The sequence below is a fragment of the Oryza glaberrima genome, chromosome 1, assembly GCF_000147395.1.
Source record: "Oryza glaberrima chromosome 1, OglaRS2, whole genome shotgun sequence".
NCBI lineage: Eukaryota > Viridiplantae > Streptophyta > Magnoliopsida > Poales > Poaceae > Oryza > Oryza glaberrima.
The window spans coordinates 1,058,409-1,078,368 of NC_068326.1; the positions used below are offsets into that span (position 1 = coordinate 1,058,409).

At 43.3% G+C, this 19,960-nt stretch overlaps 2 protein-coding genes and 1 pseudogene across 3 annotated transcripts; 2 read left to right on the top strand and 1 right to left on the bottom strand.

The window, feature by feature from the left end:
• Positions 1 to 5,791: 5,791 nt before the first annotated feature.
• LOC127764613 (putative E3 ubiquitin-protein ligase SINA-like 6) lies at positions 5,792 to 7,373 on the top strand. Its single transcript, XM_052289513.1, has 2 exons — positions 5,792 to 6,176; positions 6,249 to 7,373. The coding sequence occupies exons 1-2, from the start codon at positions 5,904 to 5,906 to the stop codon at positions 7,002 to 7,004; spliced, it is 1,029 nt and encodes a 342-aa protein (XP_052145473.1). The 5' UTR covers positions 5,792 to 5,903; the 3' UTR covers positions 7,005 to 7,373.
• A 5,297-nt stretch (positions 7,374 to 12,670) lies between these two features.
• LOC127759885 (E3 ubiquitin-protein ligase SINA-like 7) lies at positions 12,671 to 14,307 on the top strand. Of its 2 annotated transcripts, none has more exons than XM_052284101.1 (3): positions 12,671 to 12,770; positions 12,871 to 13,071; positions 13,192 to 14,305. In XM_052284101.1, exons 2-3 carry the CDS (start codon positions 12,877 to 12,879, stop codon positions 13,894 to 13,896), a joined length of 900 nt encoding a protein of 299 aa, XP_052140061.1. In that variant the 5' UTR covers positions 12,671 to 12,770; positions 12,871 to 12,876; the 3' UTR covers positions 13,897 to 14,305. The 2 variants fall into 2 exon arrangements, with proteins under 2 accessions (XP_052140061.1, XP_052140062.1); XM_052284102.1 differs by having other exon boundaries at positions 12,720 to 12,789; positions 13,192 to 14,307.
• Positions 14,308 to 16,265: 1,958 nt separating this feature from the next.
• On the bottom strand, positions 16,266 to 19,353 carry LOC127755652 (uncharacterized; annotated as a pseudogene).
• Positions 19,354 to 19,960: the final 607 nt, after the last annotated feature.

The window sequence follows — 19,960 nt, forward strand, 5'->3', positions numbered from 1 at the left end:
TGGATATAAACATCAGGGCAGTAAGCCTTTCTACTATTATTAAGTCGTCAATCGTGTTAGCTCAACTAGCAGGGGCAAAATGTCATGCTTGCATTCTTGTATCCTTTTTATCTAGGAGTACTCTGCTGCTACCATCTGAAGGTGCCAATTGACATCTGAATGAAGTTACGTTTGAAATTATTGTTGGGGCATGTCGACTACGAAATCTATCTGATTTTGCCTCCTGTCGTGCTATCATTTTATGGTTGGATATAAACATCAGGGCAGTAAGCCTTGGGCGATCCTAATGGGCGATCGATTGCTTGAAGATAGGGGTAGCGATCGCCCCACGCCCCCCTCCCCCCTCTCCCTTCCTCCACCTGGTTTCCCTTTTTGGCACCGCATTACTTTCCTATTTTAGTAAATTTATACACCTAAAGTTTATACACCTCAAGTTTACACATCTAAAGTTTAGAGATCCAAAGTTTATAAGTCAAAAGTTTATATATCCGATTCAAATTTGAATTTGAATTCAAATTTTTTTATATATATAGTATTTCTATACATCTAAAGTTTATAGACCTAAAGTTTATACGTCAAAAGTTTATATACCCGTTTCAAATTTGAATTTGAATTCAAATAATTCAAATATTTTCTATATATAGTATTTCTATACATCTAAAGTTTATACACCTAAAGTTTATAGATCCAAAGTTTATAAGTCAAAAGTTTACATACCCGATTCAAATTTGAATTTGAATTATATCCGATTCAAATTTGAATTTGAATTCAAATATTTTCTATATATAGTATTTCTATACATAAATTTTTCTAACTTTTTATTTTTTTTAAATTTTTTTTGTGGTTTACTGTAGTATAGGGGAGGGGGCGGGCGGGTGATCGCTGGGCGGGCGGGGTAGCGATCACCCGCCCATTAGCATTTCCGGTAAGCCTTTCTACTATTATTAAGTCATCAATAGTGTTAGCTCAACTAGCAGGGGCAAAATGTCATGCCTGCATTCTTGTATCCTTTTTATTACTATCGAGTACTAGTAATCTGCCCGTGCTAACGCTACGGCAATGTTTAATGATATATATCGAACAACCGTAAGAAAGAAGACATGTTTTGCCAAGCCTAGAATGAGATAAATTCGCAAAAAAAGATTGATACACAGAATTGTTATAAACAAAGAAGTATCACATGCTCGCATTCTGTCTATATTGTTTGGATGTTAATTAAAACCATTATATTGGCACTTACTCCTCTCTGAAATTACAGAGTATGTTTTTGAATGGACATTATAGAGTATGTTCCTGAGCTGGTTCGTAATACCGAGAGAGAATGTTCTCGGCCTCTCGAGGCCTTGACAGATGGCGGCGGTGGTGTATCCGTCGCTTCTCTCCTTGCAGACGTATCATGGCTCTATAAAATTCAAAATAGAATGGCTATCATGCCTAGTAAGGAGTAGTTTATATTTAGAATGATAGATTGATAACGATTCCCATCTATGAGGTTCAAGGGACAAGGCAACCGATGAATAGATATTCGAAAAATACCTTAATCTTCTAAATCTTAACAAGTGAATGGCAGAATACTGAAAACATTGTCACCATGTCACATGGGGATGGTATCAGCATGGCATGAAATGGAAGAGCAGAAAAAGAATTCAGGGAAGAAAACATAATGACAAGGGAAAGAAGCATCTACACCAACTCATTCTCTCCTGAGGAGAAACAGCACAAAAGAATTGATGAAATAAATATGCAGTGAATAATATGAACAATCTTTTTAATCATGTACTTGCTAGGCTTAATTGAAGGAAATAAAAGAACAGTCATGTCACACATATGAGTTCCCAAAACCATTTAGAGTGAAATATGTGCTCAATAGGTTCGACATAAAAAAAAAAGAGCTCAACAGCTACATATGCAGATCAAACGCTCCAGGTTTCTTGAACAACACAATATGCACTTCACCGACTTATCATTTTGAGCTTAAGCGCTTCTTTGGAACATAAGAAAATCCATTTTGAGCAGTATAGCCTCTGCACACCGATGCACGTTATGATCAACATACAAATTAAACCTAATATATTGGAACCAAAATATTTTAAAAAAAATCACTTTGTGGGGGTTGCACTTGCACATAACATAAAATAGTTCAGTGTTGTTTCATAAAAAAGATTTATGCTTATCTATAAAATGATGTTCAGCTCCTGAAAAAAAAAAGTGATCTGTAGCTCATTTTGCACACTTCAGTAACTAATAAAATAGCCCAACTAATTAGTTTATTGGTTTCGCAACCTACAAATTTACAGTGATGATGGGCAAGACACATGCCATTGACCAATAAAACAAATGGGCCATAATGTCAAATACCATAAATCTCCATGCCTCAACATTTTTATTGCATTTTCGACATCCAATTGCCAGCAGTGATCTAATTAATATACTTGCAATGGCAGCAAGAATACTTAATTATATACCACTTTGAATCTTGAATGTCCCACTTAATCATCTTTGCATAAATAATTGATTGTGTGATTGCTCATATAGCATAATTAGCAAGATATATGATGAGGCTTTAACAGCAAAAAAAACAAAAATCTTCAAAGGATCATTTCTTAATCTCAAATGATCCTTCTTTTGAAGCATTTTTTTATGAACATGAAAAAAAATCAAGAAAAATAAAACATGGGCAACCTAGACTCGATACCAGAAAGTGGCTGTATTATTCACTTGTCACAAAGCAACATTTTGTCCTTTGGAGTGGCTTGATGCCATGTTGCCTACCTTGTCCCAGAACAGATTTGATACACCATTATGGTCAAGGGGGACTATCAATTATCTCACTGATTTTCTGCTAAATAGTAGGACTCTAGCAGTGGACATCACATCAGGTATTTCAAAGATCATTTAATCAGTAAGAGAAATTCCATACCAAAAGGGTAGAACAAATTCCAATGATTGAAATCAACATGTGCTCCATAAGAAAAATAAATGAAGCGTGACAAATTGTATTATAAAAGGAAATACTACATCGTCTTTACTCTACACAATCTAAGTACATAGAGTATAGATCTGCTCAATCACACTTGATTCTCTCACCCTACAAGCTCAATTACACATCAAATTTACAAGATTATACAAAAAGGTGCAAGTTCTTGAAAGAACATTCAACAAAGAAGATAACCATTCCAGATGTCATGCAAATGTCTATTTCATGAATTTCTAAAGAACAGATCAATATGGAGTTATCAACCGTTACGATAGAAACCATATGCCTTTTAGGTCATGTATGCTTGATAAAAAAAACGCTTGAAACCAATATTTTCTACAATGTGCCAAATATTAATTTAGAATCACCCAACTCAATGATATATATATGCATGTGAGTATACACTTTACTTAGTTCTTACCATTTCCTGTTTGTGGCAGGAGCAGGATAACTCCAATCAAGCATCTGCAAATCAGAAGACTAAAAAAACATTTTGGCCAATCTCATCCTTTCCTGTATATGTGACATTTCTTCATAAGACTAAGCGTCTTTGCTGTCCTGATTAACTTGCACCACTTTAAGTCATATCTTATTTGGGCTCTTGTCCAAGCTTGCTCATCACCGCCACATCACAACTTAGATTTGAGAACCATTAGGTGGCTTCACCTGGCCACCAGCACATAGAACAATCAACAATTCATGATTTGGGATGTTACGTTCAGCGTCGTCGAATATGTTAAAACTGTCATATTGAAAGTTAATAGTGAGTTGTGCACATGGAACCAACATTGCTAGAAAAAATGTGAGCATAATAACTGCTGCTGAAACAAAGAAATATGCAAGATTTACCCCCGGATTAAATTTCCACTCTGCAAGAATATGATTGTTTAGAGGCATAAGCTTTTGCAATAGCTTGCAACATCTATGCCCTGAAGGAAATAAAATCTCCACCACCTAGTATATATTCTGCAAATTAGATATATTTTGATAATGGCAACCTAGAAAAGGCTTCGAAAAAGAAGAACTGCGATAGTGCAATGCACAGAATTACCATTACGAGGACAGACAACCACATAAATCCGTATGTGCGTGAATCAGTCCTGGAGTGTGCCCAATCTCTTTTATTCTCGAAAAGAAACCAATAAAATTACTAAAGATTAGAGGATCCATATATTAATTGCCCGCTTTAAAAAAAAATGTCAAATGCATGCCATGCACTGCTAGCACGAAGCAAGAGCATACAGGGTCACATCTCTATTCAAATGAAGAAGATATTTTCTGTAACAAAAAAGCGGGAATTTAAGTTGATCAGTGCATTCTCTATTAATTTGCAGGCATAACATACTATGTAAATCTGATCACTTAACAAATAAAGTAATAGTCCTAGCAAAATTTTTTAAAAAAACTATTAGCCACATTTGGCAGTATAGTGGGAAGCGGACATGTCGTATTTGGATATCAGAGATCTGCAGATTGCAGAAAGCATGAATAACCACAGATACATGTAACATGATAGAAGAATCAAGAAAAGTTGTGCAGAAAGCATGAATAACCACATATGCATGTAACATGAGGGAAGAATCAACAAAAGAAATGACCAAGGTCCAAGGCCGCCAACCAACCTGTAAAATCTCAACAAGATGGAGAGCAAAGCCGGCATAGTCAGGACGATGACTCAGAGCAAGTCTAATAGTACAGCCCACTAATAGCTCCAATTCATCTATAGCCAATCTAATAGTCAATTTATACAATAGTTGCTTACTATACTATTAATATATGGTCCCACCTATCATACACACAGTGTGTCTTGGAGTCCGTGCTGCAGCTGGCTACAGATCTGTAGCCCGCTACTCTTCTCTCTCATCGTTTATCTTATTAAAATATGTTTATAGCTGGTTAATAGCCTGCTATTGTACCTGCTCTCAGAAGCGAGCCAGTGAGGCGAGGCATGCCATTGGTGGATTCGTGGAGAGCATGCCGCGTCTAGCAAAAGATGCGTAGAACGCGGCGAGGATAGGGGCGATGATGGAGCTTTGATGCTGGAGAGTGGGCACGATTGAAGGGATGATGGGCACCGCCGTGGAGCTCGGCCGGAGGCATGGCAGCGACCACCGCTTCTACAACGCTTCCAGGGCCTACCGATGGTACCACCACCAGCACTACCACGGGCTTCCTAAACGCGAGGTGGGCCCCCACTGTTCACCAGGAGAAGGCGGCCGAGTAGCCATCGCCGTCGCCGGCGAGGATGCCAGTCCCGCCCCCCGGTGAGGCGCGAAAGTGAGGAAGGGAGGGGTTGGGCTCGATAGGGCGGGCGAGGCGAGGCGACAGTGTCTGGGGGAGGCGACGGCGGCGGCGGCGTCTGGGGGAGGCGAGGCGATAGGCGAGAGAGAGAGGAAGGGAGGAGGATGCGGCGCGGGATTGAGGGAGGCGATTAGGGGCAGCGCGATGACGCGTTCGATGGAGGTGGGAGGCTGGTGATCTATCTGGACCGTTGGATTTTCACCAGATAATCTGAACCGTTGAGTGATGAATGAAAGAATGAGTGAAAGCATTTGTTGAACTGTAAGGTAGATTGACCAAGAAAGATGAGTTGTACGGGATATAATGTACTGTTGCAGCTCTTTGGATTGATTGATGATTTGGTGGCCACTGTGTTCAAGTTTACTCTTTCGTTGTTTGTTTATTTTTTTACAAAGAAAACAGTCTACTATCATGTACATGAAAAAAATTACTGTTCTACCAGCCAAAGTTTGAGGCATTGATTGTCTTCTCCTTCTGGTCTTCGTCGCCTGTTTCCTTTTCCTCAGGCAGAGCCTCTCCGTCTCTCTCCCAACCCTTCCTTTTCTCCTTCGAAAAAAAAAAAACTTCCTTTACTCGCCAAAAAAAAAAAAATGCTTTGAGATTTTGGTGGTTGCCGCGGTCGACGATGGAGAGCGCGGCTCCCGTGGGCGGGAAGAAGAAGGCGCGGATGGAGTCGGACTCCCCCATTCCGCCGACCCCGAACGTGCGTGTCAAAGAAGAAGCAGCTGACCAAGAAACCCAGCTAGCAGCAGCAACTCCCACTCCTCCGGCGGCTGACGAATCCCCCGCCGCCGCCGCCGCCGCCGCCGCCGCCAGAGTGGAGGTCGCGGTGAGGATCGACGCCGCGATTCTCCACTGCCCACTCTGCTTGCTCCCGCTCAAGCCCCCAATCTTCCAGGTGACCAATCATCCATTCATTCGTTTCGTCTTCGTCTTCTCTGCGCCTAAGACTTGTCATGTGTTTGTGCAGTGCGTCGCTGGGCATTTGGCTTGCGGCGCCTGCCATGGCAAGCTCACCGACGTGCACTGCCAGCCGTGCGGCGGCGGCGGCGCCGCCTACGCCCACAACCCCGCGCTCGACGCCATCGCCCGCTCGACCAAGATCCGGTGCCCCAACGACAGGTACGGCTGCGACCGCTACGTCACCTACTGCGACGTCGCCGACCACCAGCGCGCGTGCCCGCACGCGCCCTGCACATGCCCGGAGCCCGGCTGCGGCTTCCTCGCCGCGCCGCCGGCGCTCCTCGACCACCTCACCGCCGACCACTCCTGGCCTTCCCAGGAGATCACCTACCGCGCCGTCCACCCGCTCGTCGTGTCCGCGTCGCGGCGGCGCCTGCTGCTGGCCGTGCGCGGGGACGGCGACGGCGGCGCCGAGCAGCGACGCGTGTTCCTCCTCGCCGTGGGCGCGCACGGCGCGGCGGCCACCGTGTCGGTGTCGTGCGTGCGGGCGAACGCGGCGGCGGGGCCGCGGTACGTGTGCAAGGTGTGGACGCAGGCGCCGCCGGACGCGGAGACGGGGGTCAAGGACACCATCATGATGGAGGCCAACGTGCGGAGCTTCTCCGTCCCCGGCGAGGTCGCCATGGACGACGGCACGGTGCTGTGCGTGCCGCCGAGGATGCTCCACGGCGCGTCCATGGAGATGCCCCTCCGCGTCCGCATCGACAAGCTCGGCGCCGGCGCCACCAACCGATCCGCCATTGCAGCCCAGACAAAGAAGTAATTCTTTCTTGCTCATTTGATGGATCAGGGCGATGCATAAAAGACAAGCTAAAAGGTTAGTGGTAGTAGCGTACTAGCGTAGAAAGAATGTGTGATTAGGAGGAGCTTAATTTGCGTTCTGTTTGGCCTTAATTTTGTTCATGTGTCTGATCATACAAAGGTAGAAGCAATAGTAACTAGTAGTACTAGTTTAGCTGGATACTAAGCTGACTGGAGTACATTGTGTTTGATCATCATCATTTGCTTGAGGTTTGACGGGATTGATGAATGAATGATCATTGTTTTGGGCAAGAAACATACTCCGATAAACAAGATCGATCACATCACATCTGTTTGGACCTGTTGGGTAAGTTTTGCATGTTACCCAAATTATTAGTACCAAAAGATTAATCTGTCATTTAAAATTTTTGAAATTTTTCACAAACTGTTTACATGATGTGAAAAAAAAAACAAAGGGATATTCCCCTTACTGAAAATGCCAAACAAACTGCATATTTCAATACATGGGAAAAGTGGTCATTAACATGCATTTAAACAATTCACGTATTTCTAGATGAGTTACTCAAGTTTTAAACTCACGTAAAGATCAGTGAAATAGAAATAAACAGAGGAAGGAGTAGTATTTAGGTAGCAAGTACTTTTGGGAAATTAAACTAGGCGAAAAAATCCTATAAAATTCAGCTTTTTTTTTTAGAATAAAATTCAGCATTTCTATTGTCAATAATTTTCTATATCAGTACAGTACATACAAGATACAACAAAATGATACTGGTACAAAAGAAAGCAGTAGTTAGGGAGTGTTTAGATCCAAGAGTGTAAAATCAGTTTTTGCGTGCCAAATTGGATATTAGATAGGGTGTTACATGGGGTGTTTGGATACTAATAAAAAAACTAATTACAGAATTTGTCAGTAAATAGCGAGACAAATTTATTAAGACTAATTAATCTGTTATTGGCAAATGTTTACTGAAGCACCATATTGTTAAATCATGGAGCAATTAGGCTTAAAAGATTCGTCTCATAAATTAGTCGCAATCTGTGTAATTAGTTATTTTTTAGTCTATATTTAAATATTTTATGCAGATATTCAAACGTTCGATATGACATGGTGTAAAAATTTTATGTAGGAACTAAATAGATCCTTACTTTTGTTTTCCTTTCACCAATACTCTTCTGGACACATGGCAAGTTTAGACCCTGTTTAGATGGGACTAAAATTCCTATCATATCGAATGTTTGGATACTAATTATAAATATTAAACGTGGACTATTAATAAACCCATTCTATAACCGTGAACTAATTCGCGAGACGAATCTATTGAGCCTAATTAATCAATGATTAGCCTATGTGATGCTACAGTAAACATGCGCTAGTTATGGATTAATTAGGCTTAAAAAATTTATCACGTGAATTAGCTCTTATTTATGTAATTAGTTTTATAAATAGTCTATGTTTATAAATAGTCTATGTTTAATACTCCAAATTCATCCGTTATGACATGGACTAAAGTTTAGTCCTTGGATCCAAACTTATTCTTTAAACTTTCAACTTTTCCATCACATTAAAACTTTCCTACACACACAAACTTTTAATTTTTCCTTTCATATCGTTTCAACTTCAACCAAACTTCTAATTTTAACGTGAACTAAACACATCCACAATACACATGGGAAAGAAGCTGGTTCCAGGGTTAAAGGTCCTGCACTGCAGGCGTTGGCTGCGCTGGACAGAAAAAAAAAAAAGACCAAACCAAAAACCGAACTGAATTAACAGAGACCGAGAAATTCGATCATCAGTTGTGACTAATTGAATTTAACACTGTCTTTTAAAACGAAATAACTGAGCTGACCGAATCGATGTTAAAGCCCAATGAACGATGACCGCTATCCACTTGCTTAGAGCATCTCCAACAGCCTCCTTATCTCACTCCCCAAGTTAAATTTTAGTAATTTTATCTTAATTTTATGCTCCAACAGACTGGCTAACTAGATGGCCAAGCCGTCCGGCTGGCTAAAGTCCCACTCGCGTTGGCCAAATTTGGCCAGCCAAAATATGCTAGCCAATCGTGGGCCCCACGCCGACACGCGTCCCTCTCCCCCTTTCTCTCTCCGCTAGCGTCGTCGTCGAGATGCTATCGCCATCCACGGCTGCTGCTGTCGAAGGTCGTCGTTGACGAACGCCGCCGTCGCCAGATCCACTATTGTTGCCGAGGTCGCCGTCCGCTGCTGTCGTCTCAGAGGTCGTCGCCGCCGCCAGCCGTAGTCGTCTGGAGGCCTCCGCCGTCCATGCCCCGGCGGATTCGTGGACTGAAATCGCCAACCCACCCCCCGCCCCCCCCCCCCCCCCCCCAACAGAATCCTGACACACACCTCGCCGCGGAAGCTGTGGCGTCCGCGTAGGAGCAGCTGTTTCTTTTTGGATCCAATCCAATCGGTGAGAGCTATTCTCTCTCTCTCGTGCTTACCGTCCTGATTAAAAGGATGGGGGTTCTTGATGTTCTTTGGCAAGATCCGGCGAGGCCGCTGCTTGCTTCTGTGAGGCATTCGTGGTTGCATTTTCTGTAAGGGCTTGGGTTGATCTGTTTCGCTGGTGAGGAAGAAGGAAGCGTTGTAGGGACTGACACGTGGGTCCCACTGTCATACTCTTAGAATGGAAAGGCTGTTGGAGTAAACAACTAGTTTGACTTACCAAATTAGATAAATAGTTAGCTAAATAGATATTTAGAGAGTCATATTTAAAGAGACTGTTGGGGATGCCTCTTATATCCAGTGCCGCATCCCATCGTCAAGATCCTAGTACCAGCGCCGAAGCCCGCCCATCCTCTACGTGCTGCTCTCGCGCCCTCAACTCCCCTCCGATCAGATTCAGAAGACACTTTTGTGTTTTTTTTCTTATCTGAAATTGTGGATTGTTTATGGCTGTGTTTAGTTCCTTCCAAAGTTAAAAGTTTGGGTTGAAATTGGTACGATATGACTGAAAAGTTGTGTGTGTATGATATGTTGATGTGATAAAAAAAGTTAAAAGTTTGGAACTAAACGCAGGCTATATGTATATTTTTCATCTCAAGAATCTCGGTCGTGACCTGAGGAGATCGAGAAAAAGTCCGAATTACTCGGGTTGTGTTTACTTCCTTTCAAAGTTAGAAGTTTGGATTAAAATTAATATGATGTGACTGAAAAGTTGTGTGTATAACAAATTGATCTGATGAAAAAGGGTGAAAGTTTAGATATAAAGTGTTTAGATATAAAGTTTGAATGTAAACACAGCCTCGGTCTTGACTTTCTGATGACCGAAATTTCATTGAAGACCTAAGACCGAGACTGCAAGCCTGCAATAGGAGCAGAGAGTGAAGACAGAGAGGAGCATATACGAGGGACTTTTACCGCACACCGCACCGCCCGCTGACCCTCTCTCTACTGCTGCATTTCGTGTGGCAGTGGAGATCATACACCCATTGACAGTTTGACACGGACATGAAGACAGTGCTGCTTTGCAGAGCTATAGCTGCAGCCATAGTACAGTACTCCCTCCGTTATCGAATGCAAGACTTTCTAATATTGCTGCTCATATTCATATAGATGCTAATAAATTTAGATATTATATATATATATATTAATATTTATAGAAATATATACGAAGTACAATATAAAAAAATCTTATATTATAAAATAGAGAAAATACTATAGTAGGAGGGAGTAGCAGCAGCAGTAGACATTTTCTCATTTCCAACACCCTCCAGTAGTACAGTCAAGCGCTGGATGGAGGCCTGGGTCGTTTCTCCAATAATAGCATTCTACAATATATAGTACGGAGTAAAAGTAGTCTATAGCCAATATTATATTCCGTTCAGCTATCTATAAACATTGTGCAACTAGTCTATATGGAGAAAATAATAAAAAGTATCCATAAGCATATGGACTAACCATATGAAATAAATAATACTATCTATTTCTATCTCTCTCATCTCCTAATGTTACCTTGTATCTATATATATCGTGGAGATTGCTATAGTTAAAGTTTTTTTATGTGGATCCCATTTATATGGATCACTTTTATCATATACATTGGTGATGTCCACGGAGGAGATAAATTTTGGATACTTGTGGCGTTTTTTAGACTGCTAAACGGTGTACTATGTGCGAAAACTTTATATATGAAAGTTGCTCTAAAATGTCAGATTAATCCCTTTTTCAAGTTTGTAATAATTAAAACTTAATTAATCACATGTTATTACCACCTCGTTTTGCGTGAAACACTTAATCTTTATTTTTATCTTTAAGAGATTCAAACACCACCGGAGTCGGTCCATCACTAAGGTCGCACTTCCTATTGAAACCAAACAATTGTAGAGGTAAATCAACGTGGAGATATGGCCTTACTGTGAGGATTGTATCCTTGGGTCTCATTTAACATGCTCACCACTTGACGAACCAATAATTACTTTTGGTTGCCTCTACGAAACGATAAAACGGGAGGCTAGTTATTGTGATAAAACGGAAGGCTAGTTGTTGAGCTATAGGATTTAGGGAGGGCTTCACTGGCCTCGGCAGGAATTCTTCACAGAATTTGTCTTTAAATTTGAGGTGTTTGTGCTCGACCCAAATAACAAACCCTTTACGAATAATATTATTAGGAAATAGAGGTGAAAGTGATTTCATCTCTCAAGGGGATATCCCCTCGTTTCATGCATGCCACCTAAAAAGTCAACAAAAATTTTTAAAAAAATCACAACATAGATTAATATGAAATATATCACTCAACAAACATGCAAGTTTAAATTCAACTTCTACAAATTGCAATAAAAATAACAAATATAGCTGTGAATGTACGATAATTATTTTTAGTTTAATTTTTTTGTTGCAATTTATAGAAGTTGAATTTGGCCTTACATGTTTGTGGAATGATATATTTTATATTAATCTATGTTATCAATTTTTTAATAACTATTTACTCCCTCCATCCCAAAATAGAGCAACCTTGTACTGGATGTGATACATCCTAGTACAACGAATCTGATAGGATGTGTCACATCCAGTACAAGGTTGCTCTATTTTGGGACGGAGAGAGTAGATGATATGTAAACAACGAGGGGATATCCCCTCATGGGATAAAAATTCATATCCGAAATAAAGAGGAAGATGGAACTAAATGTTTGATCATTGAAACATTGGAAAAAAAAATATTAAACATCACTGAAACATTAAAAGAGATGTGAGACATTAAAAGAGATGTGAAACACAGTAAATAAAATCAACTTGGGCCTTGTTTAGTTCCAAACTTTTTCTTCAAACTTTCAACTTTTTCATCGCATCGAAATTTTCCTAAACACACAAACTTTCAACTTTTCCATTACATCGTTACAATTTCAACCAAACTTTCAATTTTAGCGTCCCTCCAACAACTGCAAGGCTGCAAGTAGGCAGTAGCACAATGGATTTAATTACGCCTGCGTTGGCAGTGAAGAATTAAGGTATCCTTTTCCGGCGCTCCTCTCCGAGGCGAACCTCTTTGGTGAAACTTGATTAATTACACGATGCATCAATTCGCCATTCATCACAACGTACTCCAGCTAGCTAGCTACAGTAGCTCCTACTCCTCCATTATTTACACCTCCTCACCAGCCGACCTCAATGCATGCATCTGTGTATGTTCTTCCATGCATATTGGTGTCTATAAAAACCAAACTAAAGTGTTGCCCTGCCCCCTGCCTGTGTTCAACGTTGTATAACGTGCTCCAGAGAGTTTGCTCGCAGCAGCAAATTAAAGGTTTCTATTTGGTTTTCATGTCTGTACATATATACTACTCCGTATATAGATATATGTGCATGTGGTGTGAGTGTGTGACCTTCCTTTTCCTTGTTAGCAGATCGACATGGAGAAAAGCAGCGGGGAGAACGGCGGCGCCACTCCACCGAAGAAGCCGAGGACGGCGGTCGTCAAGAAAGCGGCGCCGGAGAAGGACCAGACGGCGGCGACGACCATCCCTGACTTGAGCAATGTCAGGCTCGACCCAGAGACTCTGCAGTGCAACATCTGCTTCCTCCCCTTCCAACCACCAATCTACCAGGCAAGCATGCACTCATCACTCTTTTCTCTCTAACTCTAGGACAAAAGAAAACTTTGGGTTAGTTAGTTAACTAATTTGTGCATGGGGGATCGAACTAATTTCTGCATTGTGCATGTTCAGTGCAAGCACGGGCACCCATCGTGCAAGAGATGCCTCGCCGGCCTCAACAACAAGTGCCACATCTGCCGTCAGCCCATCGGCGACATGCGTTGCCGGCCGCTGGAGAACGTCCTCGCCGGCATGACCGTGCCCTGCGCCTTCGCCAGGTTCGGCTGCCAGGAGGGCGTCAGGTACACGGAGAGGGCACAGCGCCATGGCCACGAGGCCTCCTGCCAGCACGCGCCGTGCCACTGCCCGTTCCCGGGCTGCTCCTACGCCGGCGCCGCCGCGCAGCTCTTCGCCCACATCAGGGGCGCGCACGCGGCCGGCTCACCGTCGGCGGTCAGCTCCATCCGGTGCACGCCGGTGGCGCTGCCCAGGGGGATGCCGTTCCACGTGCTGCTGCGGGAGGAGGACTCGCGCGTGTTCTTGCTGCTCAACGGCGGCGACGTCCCCAAGGGGAGGTCGCTGTCGGTGGTGTGCGTCGCCGCGGCGGGGGAGGCCGAGCTTTACACCATGGCGGTGAGCGGCGGCGCGCCGGGCGCGCTCTCGCTGTCGGCGTCCGGGAGCGTGCCGCGCGTCCGGCGGTGGGTGAGGTACCCGACGGGGGGTTTCCTGTTCGTGCCGGACGCCTACTGGCGCGCCTCCGGCGGCAGCGTCTCCGTCACCGTCCACGTCAAGAAGCTGCCGCCGCCCGAGCTCGAGGAGGACACCACCGCGGCATAAACCCTAATAACATGACGACATGGCAGTGATCAACTCTTAATTATAATTAGTAGTGCACGAGTGGATGTATGGTAGCACTAAGTAAGTTCTGGTAGATTAGTGGTGCGAGATCGAGTTCCGTTCACCCATGGTCCGACTCGATGAAGCATGTATTGTGACCGGCGAAATGCCCAAATTGACTTGCCGTGTGTCGAGGTGGTTCTCTGTTCAACACAAGGAATACTACTCATGGTATCTTTGCTACCCTGCGGAAGGGAACCAGATCCTCTGACGTAGCGAGGGACGTCCAACGGCTCTCGTCCGTCCATTCGGCATCGGACGGAGTCGAGCGAGCATAGCGATTAGACTCAGCCCATATGTTGCAGAAAAATCGGCCCACGCGACCTACAGCCAATCAGCCATCGACGCCGCCTCCGAGCCACAGCCGCCGGCGCCGCGAGGAAGCAAGTCGTCGCCGTCGGCGTCACCGCCACAGCCTGCGCCTCCCCAGCGAGGTCCCTTCGTTGCCACCCTCCTCTTCCCCATCCCCGTCCCCCGCCCGCCTCCGTGTCCTCCCTCGAGCGGAAGCCTCCGCTGCGTCCGGCGTCCCGTCGTGGAGGTCGCGGACCGTGTGCGTCGACGAAACCATGACTCCTGGTTGGAGGTCAACATGTCATGGAAGATGCAGCAGGAAAGAAGCAACTTGTCCAAAGCAACAATGCATTGTTGTGAGATTTATTGTTAAGAGCATCCTGAGTGCTGCAATTTCGACACAAATTTGATCTAAGTCTGTATTCATGTCAGCTCTGCTCTCAAATTGCAACAAACATTAAAGTATGGGACCAAATCTATAGATGTGCAACAATCAAATGCTCAATCTAGCAACAACAGCAAATTGTAATGTTCAGTGTTTACTGTCGAAGCATCATCAACACAAGTGACATTCTTTTGCTGTACTGAAGCTTCAATCCATTTAGACGTACTGATTTGAAAACGAAAAATTGATGCAACTACAATCTTCACATTCAGTGTTGAGTTACAATCCCAATTCACACCAATTTAAAACATCCATTTATATCAATTTACGGTCTCGATCTAGGTGTACACTGCTGGCAGCAAGCATTCAGTGATGCAATTACAATCTTCACATTCAGTGTTGACGTACACTGCCGGCAGCGAGCTAGCAACATGCCGGCAGGGATGGGGAGGAGGGCAGCGACGAGGGGAGGGGCTTCTTCCGTGGTCCTCTACTCCACTCCACCCGTGCATGCGCCGGAGGAGACGACGAGCTGTAGTGAGCGGCTGAAGACCACGGGAAAACATGAGCCATCACGATTTTGCTGGGCGGGAAGAGGAAGGTGGCAACGAAGGGGCCCTCGCTCGGGAGGTGCAGGCTGCGGCGGTGGCGGCGACGGCGCAGAGGCCTCCCCTCCCCCATTTGCTTCCTAGCGGCGCCGGCTGCTATGGCTCGGAGGTGGCGTCGATACCGCGTGGGCTGTTTTTTCTGCCATATGGGCCGAGCCTATCCGCTATGCTCGCTCGACTCCGTCTGATGCCGAATGGACGGACCAGAGCCGTTGGACGTCCCTCTGACGTCAGAGGATCTGGTTCCCTGCAGAAGTATTTTATCTTCTCTTTTACGAATCTTTCAGCTACCGGTCCTAAAATACAAGGGATTTTGGAGACGGAGAGAGTACCATACTACACAAAAATGCTTGATGCATAGTGTCTACTCATGGCGTGATACTTAATGTATAGTACTACCTCCGTTTCTCAGGTTATAAGACGTTTTAACTTTGGTAAAGTCAAACTGTTTTAAATTTGACAGTTTATAGAAAAAATAATAACACTTTCAACCCAAGACAAATTTATTATGAAAATATATTCAGTTATTAATTTAATAAAACTAATTTAGTATTATAAATATTACTATATTTGTCTATAAAATTAGTTAAACTAAAAACTTAAAGTTTTTTTTTTTTGACGGAGGGAGTACTCCAGAGTGACACGACAGCAGTGTCAGTGTAGACACTAGACACCACTTATATTCAGATTCAAGATTAAAAGTTTGCTTTTTTTTTAAAGGGAGTACACCGTAGTATATAGTATTATGGAGTATGTATTTCCTCTTTTGATTTATCCTCAAAATTATTTTTTTAGAAGAGATAATACAAGTAGTACTCCCTCCATATTTTAATGTATGACGCCGTTGACTTTTTAAGCAACGTTTGATCATTCGTTTTATTTAAATTTTTTGTGAAAATATGAAAATATTTATGTCATGCTTAAAGAACATTTGATGATGAATCAAGTCACAATAAAATAAATGATAATTACAAAAAAAACTTTTGAATAAGACGAACGGTTAAACGTTGGACAAAAAATCAACAGCGTCATACATTAAAATATAAAGGTAGTACTTTTAGTAATACTTTTTGGAAGGGGTATATGTTACTCTCTCCGTCTTAAAATATAACAATTTCGAGCCTTTAAAATTTATTTCAAAATATAGCAACTTTTACCCAACATTCTCTTATCAACCAATCAAAAACCCTTCACCATTCAATATTTTCCCACGAACCTCCACTTCATATCCAATCATAAGTCATAACCTCCCATATTTAATTCTACATACTTCGTTAATAATTATATCCAACTTTAAAAATACTTATATTCTGAGACGAAGGAAGTACCCTATCTATGTGACTGGCTTGCTCTACGCCAAAGTAGGCCTACCACTTCATTGGGACCTGTATGCATGTAAAATATACTCCCTCCTTCCCTAAATGTTTGACACCATTGAATTTTTTAAACATATTTGACCGTTCGTCTTATTCAAAAACTTTTGTGAAATGTGTAAAACTATATGTATACATAAAAGTATATTTAACAATAAATCAAATGATAGGAAAAGAATTAATAATTACTTAATTTTTTTGAATAAGATGAACGGTCAAACATTTTTAAAAAAGTTAACAGCGTCAAACATTTTAGGATGGAGGGAGTATATAAGTTCCATAAATCTAAAAGTTTCCATTAAATAATAAAGAACCCACACACATGACTCCTCCATCCGCTTACGCTTGCCCTTGGCGCTTGCTCCTACCAGCTTGCCTGCTGCTCATCCGCTTACGCAGGAACCTTGCCTGCTGCTTCAGCATTCTGCCAAAATAAAATAAAGATGACTGTCAATTAAACATTATGATTTAAATCTGACCCTAGTTTTATACGAAGAGGGGTAGTGTGCAGTCAGCAGTACTTCAAGGCATGTTGCTAATTAATGAGGTTAGTAGCCATGGCATCAATATACGTGGTTATAGGTAAATCTACAAAGGTTGTTACTATTGCCAGCAGCAGTTAAGACCACTGTTGGTTTTCACCTTGCACTTCAGAATGCTGCATCTTTTAGAATCTACTTAGGCTTGTTCCAATAGTGAATTCAGTAATTGATTTCAAAACCTCTATATTCATTAATTAGGCAATTCACTCAGGGAGACTCTGAAAATAATACTCAAACTGAGAGACTCTGAAAATAATTCTTAATTTCAAAATTACAACTATCAAAGTTCAACATGAGCCAGGTACTTTTCATTGGTTAAGACAAGAGAAGGAAGCTTGTATTGGATAAGTGAAACCACTATGAAATAATTCTACACCAAAGGAAACATAACACCAACAGTGTATATATTTGAAAATTGATTTTGGAACCTCTACATTCATTAAGTAACTAATTAGACAATCATCGAATGAACTTAGGCTTATACCAATTCTTAATTTAAAAAATTATTACTAGCAAAGTTTAACATGAGCCTTGTAATGCTCGTTGGTTCATGAAGGGAAAGCTGGTGCACATATGACACACTAAGCGGTGTTCAATACTTGAATGTAAATTAATGGTTGGCCAAATTAAGATGTCAATATTTTTTAGTACTAGTTAGTTGTACAAGTGAAACTAACTTGATGTGACAAATATAAGCGTCAATTGAGTCTGAAACAAAGTAAAGCAGTAAAACAAACGATTGGGATGATCAGCTAGAGAAGTAGAGTGGGTGGCGATGAGTGTAGCAGTAGTTAGTAAATTAAGTACGAGAAGTAGAGTGGGTGGCGATGAGTGTAGCAGTAGTTAGTAAATTAAGTACCTGGCGATCTTGTAGGTATGCACTGAAGTCAGAAGCAAGGAAGGTCATTGTAAACCACCGCAAGGTGGGCTTTTTAGAAATCTTGGTGGAGGACAGGACCTTGTTCTGCAGCATGTCGAAGCGGATCATATAATTTGCTTTGGGAACCAGCTGAATCCCAAGACTATCCCCGAACTCATTGAGTCGCGGTATTGGTTCCTCCTTGACATGATTTAGGACGGCATACATGATGCCATCTTCGTTGACGCCGAGGAGAGGGGAGAAGGGCAGAACATGTGGCAACCCCATCTGGTTGAAGCTCTCGCTCGCCCAGATGTCTCCGACAGTCAATGTCGTTTCCTCCTTCCAGTGCTTGAAATCTGGGGACAGTGACCATGTCTTGAGCTTCACCTCGTTGGCGGGACAAGAAGCTTCTTCGCAGTAGCCGATCAAGGCGAGGAACTTGATGGCACCAGAGACGCGGCCGATGGAACGGTGTCCATCTGGGCTGAAGCAATGGCGGATCTTGTCGTGGGCGTCGATGCAGTGTGGCAACGGGACGAACACTAGCCTGGGGCCTTGCGGTGATGACAAGATTTCGTCGCAAATCAAGATGCCCTTGAGGAGATCAACCCAGAAGATGGTGCCGGCGAAGGAGAAGGCCGTGTCGATGTGGAAGAAGTAGGTCGGGCCACAGAGATGTGGAGGGAGAGGGAGGTGAGGAATCGACGACTGGATCCACTCGCCGCCGTTCTTGACCCGCGCGAAGATGGTGGCCTTGGGGAGCGCGGGGTTGATCCCTCTACGGGAGCAGGAGGTGACAATGTCGGCGAGGATGTAATCATCATCATCGGCGCCGGCGGCGGAGACGAGGACAGCGCTGCGACCGAGGGGAACGAAGACCGAATCCGGAACTGGGGGGATAGCGGTGAGGTGGTTGTTGGAGGCGTCGTAGAGGAGGTAGCATCGATGGGCGTAGATGACGACGATGCCCTTGTGGGTGCCGGAGATCTCGCCGATCCCAAGCAGAGTCGTTCTCGCCGGCGGCGGCAGCAGCATGTGTAGGCTGCTTGCTTGAGGTGGGTCGGCGAGGAAGGCGACGGGTTTCACGGACGGCGCCCTCCGCGGAACCCATCATCTGCACTCTACTCCAGCTCCATCCGCCGGCCTCGATTGTGGCCGCAACATCTGCGTCTCTGCTCGCGCCACCGCTGGTTAACCCTGCTGCTTCCACGAAACGCACCACGCGTTCCAGCAACACACAGGGAGGAGGCCTGGGGTGGTCTGCCATGATTGCTGTTAGGAGGCTAGGGTTTGCTTCGTCGGCTCCAACAGCAAGATTAGAAGAAGAAGAAGAAGAAGAAGAGGCGATAAGGGTTTGGGGAATTCCTTCCTTCCTTCCTTCCTTCTTGTCGTCTGTAGATCTGGACACGGACGCCAATCCTCGGCCCACGGGCCCAGGGACACGGACGGACGGATGGAGATCTGAGTCGGCGTCGCTGGACGGTGGATGTGCTACCTTGGCTCCTCAAATCTGTAGACATATACAAGATCAATCATGTAAAATTGATCATGCAAAAATATAAAAAAGATCAAATTATGTAAAATTGATGTTACTATATTTATCATTAAACAAACTATCACAATATATAACTAACTTTATTTAAAACATTTTATTTTTATAGATATCATTGGTCAAAGTAGCATGTCCGTGTCGAAGTCTAAAAGTGCTTATATTTTGAGACGAAGAGAGTCCAAACACCCCATGCGACACTGGGTGTGACATTTCAAAATTTTACACTAGGGTCCTGTTTAAATCTCTCCCTAAAATTTTTCACCATGTCATATCGAACGTTTAAAACATGCATCCATATCTCTATCTTTATCTCTACTTACTTTAAAAAATTTGAGAAATTTCCGTCGTCCGTGCAAAAAGTGCGAAAACATTTTTCTGCCCGATTAAAAAA